At 53.8% G+C, this 12230-nt stretch overlaps 5 protein-coding genes across 5 annotated transcripts; 2 read left to right on the top strand and 3 right to left on the bottom strand.

Annotated features, from left to right (window-relative positions):
• Positions 1 to 558: 558 nt before the first annotated feature.
• On the top strand, positions 559 to 1482 carry J7T55_002722 (uncharacterized protein; the record flags this gene model as incomplete). Its single annotated transcript, XM_053137824.1, has 1 exon — positions 559 to 1482. The coding sequence occupies one exon, from the start codon at positions 559 to 561 to the stop codon at positions 1480 to 1482; it is 924 nt and encodes a 307-aa protein (XP_052998591.1).
• Positions 1483 to 1707: 225 nt separating this feature from the next.
• J7T55_002721 (uncharacterized protein) lies at positions 1708 to 2730 on the bottom strand (the record flags this gene model as incomplete). Its single annotated transcript, XM_053137823.1, has 3 exons — positions 1708 to 1978; positions 2065 to 2574; positions 2645 to 2730. 3 exons carry the CDS (start codon positions 2728 to 2730, stop codon positions 1708 to 1710), a joined length of 867 nt encoding a protein of 288 aa, XP_052998590.1.
• Positions 2731 to 4230: 1500 nt separating this feature from the next.
• Positions 4231 to 5844, top strand: J7T55_002720 (isoeugenol monooxygenase; the record flags this gene model as incomplete). Its single annotated transcript, XM_053137822.1, has 1 exon — positions 4231 to 5844. The coding sequence occupies one exon, from the start codon at positions 4231 to 4233 to the stop codon at positions 5842 to 5844; it is 1614 nt and encodes a 537-aa protein (XP_052998589.1).
• A 948-nt stretch (positions 5845 to 6792) lies between these two features.
• Positions 6793 to 8302, bottom strand: J7T55_002719 (cid proteinase pepi precursor; the record flags this gene model as incomplete). The annotated part of the gene is made up of 2 exons (XM_053137821.1): positions 6793 to 7937; positions 7993 to 8302. The coding sequence occupies 2 exons, from the start codon at positions 8300 to 8302 to the stop codon at positions 6793 to 6795; spliced, it is 1455 nt and encodes a 484-aa protein (XP_052998588.1).
• Positions 8303 to 9910: 1608 nt separating this feature from the next.
• J7T55_002718 (spartate aminotransferase) lies at positions 9911 to 11280 on the bottom strand (the record flags this gene model as incomplete). The annotated part of the gene is made up of 3 exons (XM_053137820.1): positions 9911 to 10000; positions 10112 to 11174; positions 11237 to 11280. 3 exons carry the CDS (start codon positions 11278 to 11280, stop codon positions 9911 to 9913), a joined length of 1197 nt encoding a protein of 398 aa, XP_052998587.1.
• Positions 11281 to 12230: the final 950 nt, after the last annotated feature.

Here is a 12230-nt window from a genome sequence, read left to right as displayed (position 1 = left end):
TTGTTCCGGTTATGATCACATCAAAAGCTAGCCCCAAGTGGAGTCGCATGGCCACACTACGTAGACATTCTCGGCATATGCCGATTTGCATCCTCTCCACCAGATTGGAATTCGAACCCTTCAATACATCACCATTGATCGTAGATACGAACAACTTCCGACCGGCCAGACGTTCCTAGCACACTTCTTGAGAAGATCTCGGTCATGTACCGGAAAGACAACGTTGTAGCATCTCATAAAGTTGTGGACTTTGCAGCAGCTTCAACAACCCGCGAACACGTTGTCAATTCACTGTAACTGCCTGAGACCAGCTTCATCACCAAGCTTAGCGGACGACTCTACAGCAATGGCATCTGCAAATTGCTATTTCGCCAAGCAAAGCGACACCGAAGCTTTCGCACGCTCTCTTCTACTAAAGTCTGGCCTGCCAGGCGACCATGCAGGGCTTATGGCAAGATGCCTTGTTCAGGCTGATACTAGAGGAGTTGCAAGTTGCCTCATAGTCTGTATGTTAGACAGCTCCACATCTGCTGATTCTCTAGACAGGACACGCACGGTATGGTGCGGCTTCAACAGTATGTCGAGCGCGTAAACAGTGGCCTCGTCAATGCAAAGGCCGAACTCAAATTCACAGAGAAGACCCCGGTGGCAGCCCATTTGGATGGCGATAATGGTTTTGGGTTTATAGTGGCTACCAAGGGCATGGAAAATGCCATCAAGCGTGCTGAGACCTACGGTATCGGCATTGTAACTGCCAGCCACTCGAACCATTTCGGTATGGCCGCCACATACGTCCTCCAGGCCCTGGATGCCGATATGATCTCTCTTGTTTTCACAAATTCAGCCAAGCAGATGCCCCCATTCGGCGGAAAGGACACACTGCTGGGTATTTCCCCATTTGCAGCTGGTGCGCCCAGCAAAGACGAGATCCCATACATTTTGGATATGGCTCCTTCAGTGGTGGCCAAGGGCAAAATCAGAAAAGCGGCTAGAAGAGGTGAAAAGATCCCGCTTGGCTGGGCTTATGATGAAAATGGAAAGCCCACTGAGGATGCGGAGGCTGCCCTTAACGGCTCCATGGCTCCCATCGGCGGACCGAAGGGGTCTGGCATCGCCATACTTATGGACATCATGTCCGGCGTGCTTTCCGGTGCTGAGTTTGGCGGTCAGGTCGGAGATCAGTACAAGGAAGCAAGGCCTCAGAATGTTGGCCATTGCTTTATTGCTATCAAACCTGATGTTTTCATTGGTACGGAGGAGTTCAAGTCGAGAATGGACATATTGGTCCAGCGGGTACACGGCGTCACACCCGCTGAGGGCTTTAAGGAGGTCCTCTTCCCGGGAGAGCCCGAGCATCGACTTTCTCTAGAGCGGTCAAAGCAAGGACTACCATATGCAGAAGCCGAGAAGAAAATGTTCGACGAGCTGGCAGAGAGATATGGAGTACCGGCACTGGCTTTGTCTTCCACACCACTTGGCTAAGCTGTCTGGAATTGACTTGCAATCTTCATGGCATGAAATTTTGCGAATGTTATATGAGCTGCTTTAGTTCTGGAAGTCCTAGCATTTTCTTATGTAGGACTCCATCTGAGTGATGCAAGACTGAACGTGTCACAGACAAGGAACATGACCTTGTTTCATCGTATTCATGCACAATTTACACAATCCAGCATGTTATTCGACCAATCGATTCGAATCGTTGTAGCTTTATGCCTTGCCCGCTGAATCGAAGACATCGATCATGACCCGTTTGATCGAGTTCGTGTAGACCTCAACAGCGCGTACCTTGAGTGTCGTCAACTCAAGCTTTCCGGCGTTCTCGGCTACAAACTTCGTGTAGTTATCCCGGACCGTGCGGTTCACATTGACCTTCAGGACACCGTACTGCCTAGTCTTGCGGAATAACTCGTCGGAGACGCCATGTGTTCCGTGAAGGACCAAGGGAACGTCCGGGATGGTCTGGTGTATTTCATCGAGTCTGTGGAGTGTCAGCGCCGGATGAGAAATTTCGACATTTTCGAACTGTGTCTCTGTATGCTGTGATTACTACATAGAACCACTCACAGATCACATCTCCAAATGACCTCTGGGCCTCCCGGACCGTAGCCGCCGTGGACGTTTCCAAAAGAAGGTGCTAGGAACTGCACGCCAGTCTCATCGATGAATTTCTTTGCATCCGCCGGCTGAGTTAGAACTGCATCGAGATCGACGTTGGGTAGCCCATCTTCGCCGCCTTCGATGCGCCCCATCTCAGCCTCGATGGCGATACCTCTTTCATTGGCGATCTGTGTAATCTTCTTCACCTGGCGTATGTTTTCACCGGCATCATGTACAGACGCGTCAACCATAATGGAGTCAAAGGGCAGCTCCAGGGCCTCCTTGATGTCTGCTTGCTCGATGCAGTGGTCTAGATGTACCGCAATGGGCACGCTGGCCGCATGTGCGGCTTCAACCACATATTTGACAAAGTGAGGCCCCTGGAACTTGACGGTCCAGGGGAACAGCTGGATGATCGCCGGCGACCTCACAGCCTCGGCTGCACGAATCACCGATATGACACCATCGTCATTGTAACTAGATAAAGCGTCAGCCACGTCCCATTTTCGAGGCACTTTCCAAAATAACTTTTGGGAGTCATCCATACCAATTGTACGCGCCGACGGAATATCCGCCCTTTGCCGCGGCGTCCAGGATCTGGTATGTCCGATTATCTTGAGGAAACGACGCCATCACTGCCTTTTCCAAATTGTATTTGGGGAAAGTATTCAAAGAATAGCCATCAGAAGAAGATTTTGTGTGTCTGACTCACCGCTTCTGTTTTTATGAAGACGTTGTGTCTTGTGCAAAGTGATAGTAGGCAATATCCACAGTCGGACTCGGGCTTGCCCCGGACAGGACCCTGGAATCCCGGGCAGAAGCCGGGCCGGACTATTTTGAAAGCTTCGCATGCTCAGTCTGATCCGGCCGACTTCACAAACGAGAGACCGAGACTTCGGATTTAGCAATTTAAAATGGAATGATGGAGAAGCTCAGCCTGGTCGCAAGTTTGCTGAGTCTGCCGCTCATACAGTGTGACGGGTCTGACCAGGACAAAGTCTTTGGTGCTACAGGTTTTGATGCTTTGTCGTCGATGCTCACGGGTCGTAGATTTTCGATAGGCAGTGCGTGGTAAGGTGTTGGGTCAGAAAATAGGTGGACGTCGCATGATAACCAGAGATCTAGTTAAGTGCGTACAATGGAAGGAGTGGAGAAGCATCGCTCGGACTAAGAATACATAGGTAAATGATTCCTAGGACTAAGCCTCTGATACCAGCATTGAGTTCAGTTTTAAGAACTCATCGTCTTTGAATACCAATCTTGCCGAAATTGGATTGACCTCTTCATTGAAGTCTTCACATATCCATATACCATGGCAGGTAAACCCAGTGGCGTATTAGGTAAGAGAGAGGCGTGTATATATTAATCCCAGCCGACATCAGAATAGAGCAAGCTGGCTGCCACAACACTTACTATTGTGAGCTCATAAGAGAGCCAAAGCAGGAGTGTTATCTATGAGCGTCATCTCTTCCTCTCTTCGTGCAGAGGACGATGTCAAATGGTGAGCGTGGTGAGGAAAGAGACACTTTGAACCATACCCAAGAAGCATACCAAATCAATTAGACTAGAGACTTCACGACGTCCGCTTTAACATGTGAAATAGGCGGACTGCGTCAACACCGGTAGTGAGGAATGGTAAGAGGTCTAGAAATCCGCGGATGATGGAACAATTTACACCCAGTGAGTCGGGCAAAGGACAGTGTTAGGACCCCGAGATATTGCGGAAGTCCTCCTGTACATCGTCGTCGACAAGCTTTCTAATGCGCGTCTGCCGCAGGGCGGCCCGGTAAGATAGGCCGCCCCACCGACGGAATAGTCCCAATAATGCGGGGAAATCTGGGGAAAGAGACAGTTACTGTTTCAATTCCCTGGAATTCTCCATCGGGAACAAAGGAATTGTGAGTATCCCATTTCCCCATGGGACAATCCACGGAAAGTCTTTCCATGGAGGTCTCCGCGGAAACCAAATTGCTTGTCTTTTATGCTGGAAAGAAGCGAAGAAGGTGCTCACAAGGCAGTAGTCAGTTCGAGGCTGCGTATGTGCATGTTTATATAATAGTAATAAGAACGCAGCTTTATTTCGCCGACAGTGGAATGTAGGAAACAGCACACGCTGATCTCATATTATGCAAAATGACCTCTGTATTGATGCAACAAGAACCTCCCAAGACAACCAATGGGACCAATGGTCCCGATCCCCAGTACGGTCTCAGCTCCCCATGGTCACATTACTACTCCCCCGAAGGCACAGCGCCGCAAGGGAGGTGGGAGGGCGAGCTGGACAACCTGGTCGTCTACGGCGAGATCCCCAAGGACATCGAGGGCACCTTCTGCCGGCTGATTGTGGACCCGCATTACCCGCCGCACCCGGCCAACGGCTTCGTCGAGGGCGATGGCAACATCTGCGCGTTCCGCTTCCAGGACGGCCGCGTCGACATGAAGCTCCGCTACGTCGAGACGGAGCGGTGGCTGCTGGAGCGCAAGGCCAACGAGCGCCTTTTTCACATCTACCGCAACCCTTTCAGCAACCACCCTTGCGTGCGCATGGCAAATGACTCTACCGCCAACACGAACATCCTGTACTGGGGCGGCCAGCTGCTCGCCATCAGCGAGCGCGGCCTGCCGTACGCTGTCGATCCGGACACGCTCGAGACCAAGGGCTGCGATCCCTTCGGGGGCCAGACCAAGGCCAAGACGTTCACGGCGCACCCTAAGGTCGACCCGTACGCCAACGAGCTGGTGACATGGGGCTATGAGGCTAAGGGCCTCGGGACCCCGGACGTGTGTGTGTATACCGTTGATCCGGAAGGCAAGGTCTCGAACGAGTTCTGGTTTCAGGAGGAGGAGCCGACCATGGTGCATGATGCGTGGGTCACCGAGAACTGGGTCGTCCTGTGCTCCATGCCCTTCAAAGTTAACTCGGATGAGGATCTGAAAAAGGGCTCCCAGCATTGGGAGTACGTGCCCGACAAGCCCTCGGGCTTCCTCGTAGCCCCGCGCCACCCAAATACGCCCCGTCACCCGGGGTGGAAGCCGGGCGAGGTGCGGCGATATACGTGGAATAACGGGCTGGTGATCCACACCGGTGGTGCATGGGAGGACGAGGACGGCAACCTGAAGCTGGAGAGCCACTTCATAGCGTCCAACCTGGTCTTCACCTTCTGGAACCCTCCGGGAATGAAGATGCCAGAGGAGCCGACGGGCGACTGGGTGCGGTGGACGGTGGACCTGAGCCAGCCGGCGGAGACGCGACTGGCGGACCCGGAGGTGCTGTTCCGGGGCCTGGTGGACTTCCCCAAGACGGACGAGCGGTTCCTGACGCGCAAGCAGCGCGTCGTCTACCTGGCGGCGTGCGACGCGGGGCAGCCCAAGGTGCAGCGGTTCAGCTTCAACTCGATCGTGCGGCTCGACACCGAGACGCGCGAGGCCACCGTCTTCGTCCCGGGCGAGGAGGGCAGCCGCCTCGCTGAGCCCGTCTTCGTGCCGCGGTCCGACGACGCCCCCGAGGGCGACGGCTGGGTCATCTTCTGGTGCGACAGCCCCAGCGTCCCCAAGGGCCAGATCGTCATCCTCGACACCGACGACTTCACCAAGCCTGTGGCTTTGATCAAGCTGCCGTTTGCCATGCGCAACCAGGTGCACGGCAACTGGATCCCGAATGCGAACCCTGGGAAGCCGCTTCCGCGGTTGACGAAGATGGTGAAGAATGTGGTCGCCAGTAAGAATGGTTCGCTGAATCGTGTCTAAACCAGAAGCTAGGGTGGCAGAGGACTGTGACAATTAGCTCGTTCATTTGAAGGTTTGATGGCTTTGTGACGATGTCAGGTTTCTTTGCGTGGACAGATGGACAGGTGGAGCACTGATTTAAACTTCGCGGTGACGAACAATTTGCTCTTTGTGTTCTGATCTGGGCGGCACCACCGTATGAAACGGGCTGCCGAGCGCATTGCACCCTGACGCGATCGCGATGACTACATGTCTTGTCCGACGCTGCGCATTGGGTGGTGGCTTCTCGCGCGCCTATGAACCTGGACGATGCTATAGTCAGCAAGTTTGAAGATGACTTCACAATTACAGTAAGGGTGAAAGACTTAAAAGTCAAATTAAGTTATCGCTTGCATACCTGGCACAATGCCAATTCGTTGTTCGATGTTCTGATAGGTGAACTCTGAGACTGTCTAAACACTTAGCAGTAGTATGCGACAGCTTGCATTCTGCTGCAAAGTAATAATACTCTCGGAGACGAACCTTGTGGCCATAGCCGGGCGAAAGTAAATTTCTCAACAATGTGCTCGACGGAGGCCGACAGTGTCCCGGTTCATATGATCCATTTTCTCATTATTCGGTCCTGGTAGGCATGTTACCGCACCAGAAAGATGTTCTATCATGTGCAGTTTGACCGACTGTAACAATGGGTATCTATTAACCTGCCTCGCAGCACATAATCATCCCCCGAACAACCAACATGTTTCAACTCCAAACCAATGCTTGCCTGCTTTCCCCAACACCTAAGATGCAACTCGCCGTGAATCAAAATGACTGGCGTCAGAAGAGCAATGAATACCTCGTACCAATCTTGCAGTCCTTTTTGGAATTGCGAACAAACTGGGTATATGCTGTAAAGAAGGGCCAAATACCGGCCCCATTGAGCCGTGAAAGAAAGAGAAGCTGACTTGCCACGATGATCACTCTGATCTATGCAGCAAGAAATACCGCCGCGAGCACGGCAAAGCCCACAACCAATGAGTGTCCCAGGCCATGCGGTGACAGCATCGCGGCCCCATTTTTCTGCGTCCCTGCCTCGAAGCCACTCTCAGCCGCGAAGGAAGGCGCTGCGGAAGTCGGGGTGGCCAGGCTCTGATTAGAAACCAAGGTGGCGTAGGGGATGGTAGAGCCGTTGCCCTCAAACGCAACAATGTTCGAGTTGGTTGCGTTGAAATCGGTCTGCGCCATGCCGATCTCGTTGTTCACCAGATCGTAAACGACATATGCACTGCGCAGAAAGGTGTCCCCAAGCAGGAACGGGGTTTTGCTCGAATTCTGGATTCCGAATTCGCAGGCGTCCTCGCCCTCGAACGGTCCTGAGACGAAGGTTGGTGGAGGACCGGCGGTGACGAGATCCAGAACGAGCTCGTCCATCGACACGTTGATCCTGGGGCCATCCGACCCGGCGAAACCAAAGGAGAAGTGCCCTTGGCTGTTCTGCATTCGGCACGGTAGCAGCGCGAGTCCGACATCCGGAGTGTAGGTAGCGCCGACTTCGGTCCATATCTGCTCTGCTATGTCGTTGGGCAGGTAGCTGAGCGTTGTGCCCGAGTCTAGGACAGCCTCAATTGGGAACTCGCTTGATGTCAGCTCGTCGGTGCCGCTAGCGCTAACAGCAAGCAACGACGTGAGTGGGACCAGGAAAGAGTCGTAAACCTTGGTCTTGTTGTTCTCCAGAATGTCGATCCTCGTCAGGTTGCCTATGTACTTTTCGGTATCTATGCCTCCGAACAGGATGTTGCCCTTGTTTGCGTCGAGGTCATTGAGCCACAAGCTGTAGGCATTGGTGCCTATGAGCCCCTCGTTTACCATGACAACAGGCAGGTTGGGATAGGCGGCCTCGAGGGAGTTTTCCGTGTCGACTATTGCTTCGTTCAACGTGTAGCCCACTCCAACGAGGCCGTATGCGATGGTCGTGTTCAAACCGAGACCCATAGTGACGTTAGAAACAGTGGCGCCCGCGATCTGGAAAGCGTCCATGAAGTAGTCGCCTTTGGAGAAACTACCGTCGACATATTGGATGTCGAAACTGCCCTTCCCAACGTCTGTGTATGTTGAGGAGGCATTTGGGTCAACTACGCCGCCAGCGTTAGCATCCTCTAATACATCGTCACAGGGGTCGTTGCGCACAGTTGCCAAAGTTGCACTTATCCTCCTCGCACACAGTTGCCTGGTCCCATGGCACCCAAATGTCACTGCTGCCCGTGTCCAGCTGCAAAGTCAGGTTCTGCCCCGGCGTGCCCAGAGTGCAGGTCGCGAAGTAGCCACCTCTAGTCACTTCGTTCGTGATTTCGCCCTCGTGGGTGTCTGCTGCGCGTCTGCCAAACCTTGCCTTGGGGTGGTGCTTATGGATGTCCCATTGGACGGTGCCGGCGGCACTCGTAGCTGGCGCAAGCAGCAGGCCGGCAGAGACGGCAAACACAGCGAATGCCTTTGACATATTACAGGCTCTGGTAAAGACTGCCGCGGCGGATGAATGTCGTTATGGGATGGGTCTATTCGTGTGCGCGAGCCGCCCAAGCCACACGGTGGAAAGAGAGAATTGGCCGTACTCGGACCGGATGATAGAAAGGAAAGCAAGGCGGGCTGAGGAGCAACCCCAGCCTTGTAAACAAGCAGCGAACAATCGACAAGCTAAGGTGTTTGTCGATGTGGAAGATGCGGGATGAGAGTGGGACTCATATGGGGAGACAGCCTCAGAAGCGTCCGTTAAGAACGTCAGCGGGCCAGGGAGAGGTCAAAGAAGAGAGAGGCGCGCATGGTGCGCAATGGCGGATCGGGGAGGTTTGAGGCAAGAAAAACCAAGGAAAAGCCAAGAGAACGGCGGCTTGCAAAAGGCGTGGCCCAAGAGAAAGGCCAAGCAGCGCGAGGGCCAGATAAGTAAGTCGCAAATGAGTGAGAGCACAAGGTGCCACCAGAGTCTTGGAGGCTCTTGGAGGTGCAGTCAGTGGCAGCTACTGTACATAGCACACACAGCACACACTCGCATGGCACTGCCGGGTTGCCGCAGTCGAGATGGCGATGGGATTGCGTCGCCTGCCCACCTTGCAGGTCGTGCCATACATAGCACGAGATGGCTGAGCCCCCCCTGGGAACCGGGAAGGGTTGTGGGGTGGCCTACGGGACCGCGGGATTGTCTTATTAATGGCATGGCAGGGCATGGGAATCTTCCGTGGCAGGCGTGGACAGGGCGGCTGCTGTCAGGGGGCTTGCATGCATTGGACTCAGCTTTTCACTTTTTTGGCTTCTTCCTGCCAACCTCGAGCCAACCTCCCCAAGTGCCACCCAAGGCTCCAAGGTTCCCCCTTTCACGGGCCGATCTGCACTGCCCAGCCAGTGCCAGTGCAGCCCAGCAGGCCCAGGTGCTGGGTCGACGTATGCTCAGTTTCACCTCCCCTCTGGACGAGAAGAGCTACCAGACCATCGCCCTCGTCACTCAGTCTGCTTACTTCTCTTCAACTTCTCAGGTAATACGTAGCCAGGACACGAGAGCTTTACCTTCACGCCAAGTTCGCCAGGAGAAAACACACGCTTCTGTGCAACGTAGTACTACGCTGGATACGACTCGGTCGGTGGGGCTTGCATTCCGCCTACAGTGATTCTCCCTGAAAACCATCATGTTTTCTCGCGACATGCAACTCTGCACCACTCGAGTTCACTCGCATTATTTCATACGCTGCTGATAGCCTCGTGACTCAGCTTATTTTGTTCCTTCTTCTTCTTGTTTTCTTTTGTCTTTTCAATACGTCGACGATATTAAAATTCCCTGGCATGTGTTTCACGAATCGCTGCGCTGTCTTGTCCGACGATCCTCCCAAGTAGCTCACGGCTTGGCTCTTGGCAACCGGCTTTTCATGTCCGCCCTCGAAGGAAATCGAGACGGCACGCATGTTGATTTGGAGCACAATAGAGGTCAGTGCTTGATATTGTGTAAAATCTGCGTATACTACGTTGCTTCGGTCTGGATGTGACTTTGTCGCTACGGTTCAGCAGTCATGTCATTGTCCGCGAACACGGCACCTGCACGATATGGCCAAGGCGACGATGGCTACGCCGAGAGATTGTTGTTCACGTATTCTCCCAGCTTCTTCAACCCTTCGACTAGCACAGCAGTCTCCGAAACGTAACCAACCCGAACCTGTACAGTCCATTAGCCACCATGTCGGGAAGTAGAGTATGAAATATGTGAACCCCTCTCAGCACAGCCAAAAAAACGGCCCAGACGGAATTGGCAGCGGGCAGTACTTACATATCCCTTAAAGTCCCGGTCGTGGCCAAAGCACTTGGAGCCCGGGAGAAACATGACCTTCGTCTTGTCCAGCACGTCGAGGCAAAATGCCACATCATCCACTGGTTTGCCGCCATTCGTGAACTGGATAAACGCGGTCGTGCCTGCTGTCGGCTTAACCCAGCTACAGACTCCCTTATACCCGTCGACGAACTCCCGAAGCAGAGCGAGGTTCGTCCTCGCCAGCTCCAAGTTTCTCTTTATCAGTGCGGGCCGCACCTCGTCGGACAGGGCGTAGGTGGCGACCTGATCGTCTAGCTGCGAGACGCTGATGGTGGTGTAGTCGCGCGCCTCTGCTACAGCTTCAATGATGCCCTTGTCCCGTGAGGCCACCCAGCCTAGCCGGATTCCCGCCAGGGCCCAAGCCTTGGACATAGACCCCGTTGAGATGGTCTTATCGTACCCGAACGACAGGATGGATGGTGGGATGTCTGCATCTGATGGCGGGCTGTGGTACAACGGGCTGTAGACCTCATCGCACAGGATAATGATGTCGCGTGCTCTGGCGAAGTCGACGATCGATTTGAGCACGGCCTTTGGGATAGTTGCCCCGGTGGGGTTGTTTGGATTATTCAAGATGATCATCTTTGTATTGCTCTTCACCAGAGACTCGAGCTCCGTGACATCCGGGACGTAGCCATTGTCCTGCCTCAGCTTCCACAGAGATACTTCAGCCCCCAGGCTCTGAGGGACTCCGTAGAGCTGTTGATATGTCGGATACACACAGACAGCATGGTCGCCTGGGCCAATCAAGGTGTACAGGAGGAGGAAGTTGGCTACGATGGCTCCCTGAGTGATCAACAAGTTGTCGGCGGAAAGAGGTGGAGCACTGTCGGTCTCATACAGAGCAGCGACCCGCCCCCGCAGTTTCTCTGAGCCCCTGATTGCGCCGTACGTGAGTTTCGTGGAGAGGTTCACCGGGCTCGCGGAATGATTTCCAGTGGAAAGAGTCCCTAGGTCGTCAATGGAGACGGACGCAGCACACGTCTCGGCGATGTTCAAAACACCGGGCGTGGTCTCGTACCTGTGCACAGTATTAGCAGGGGAGTGGGGAGGAACTCGAATTGGTAGGTTGATGAGACTCACTCGTCCATCCATTGCTCCACTGCGAAGGGTTCGATCTTTACCATTTTGAATACAGCTCGTTTTCCAGACAGATATCTCAGGATTCTCAAAATAGCAGCCAACCGAGGTCGAGTGTCCTAAAGGCAGTTTTATGTAGTGCTGCCGTTGCCTGCGCACTTGCGCGTGCACTCACTTGCGTGTGTTGGGCGATGCACACTAGCATATGGGACTTGTAGAAGATCTTTTACAATCAAAATTAGAAACCGAAAATAAGACCGTGTTTCTGAATAAAGCCCTACGAAGGTGTCATACACATGACGCTGCACAAGTCAACTCTCAGTGACCGACGGCAGAGGGGGGATCGACGAGGTAGTAGAGGGTCGTGGTCGACCATAGCTCCAACCCGTCTCATCTTCATCCCAAGCCTTATCTATCGTGTAGATACACTTCGATCTTGAGATGTTACCCGAACTTGTCAAGGACGTCTCTGAATCTCCAGCGAGATCCTCCATGCCTTATCGCTTCCTACAGCTCTTTGCAGCCTTTCGACTCGGGTACAGAGTAAGGAGATAAGCCGCTTACATAAAGTAGAGAGTGAGAGGGACGCCCATCCTGTGCGTGCGAGGTTTCGCTCCTCCATATCATTGCGTCAGCAGGAGCACGGGAAGTCGGGGCAGCTTCCCAACCGACTGACCGATTCAGGAGCTACTTCGATCCTAGGAGAAGGAGCACGGGGCAGGTGCGGCTGGCTGTGTGGGGTACCTGGGTACCTGGGTACCTGATTGTCAGACTGTCTGAGTGGCAGGAGCTAGGTGTAGGAAGTTTAGCCGGCGCCAAGGAGCCTTACTGTTGGAGCTGCACCGAAGCAGAAACAGGTACATGCACCGCGGCTTGCCTCTCTGCGGGAGGGTGTGTATGACCGGGGCAACTTATCGCTGCTCCTCTGACCTGACCACCTGCACTCTGGAGCTCTTCTTTGAAACCGCGCATCACCACTTGCCTCTCTTTCTCTCTC

Source organism: Diaporthe amygdali (genome assembly GCF_026229845.1).
Source record: "Diaporthe amygdali strain CAA958 chromosome Unknown NODE_3_length_2959817_cov_65_330692, whole genome shotgun sequence".
Lineage (NCBI taxonomy): Eukaryota > Fungi > Ascomycota > Sordariomycetes > Diaporthales > Diaporthaceae > Diaporthe > Diaporthe amygdali.
This window is presented reverse-complemented; position numbering and strand designations above follow the sequence as displayed.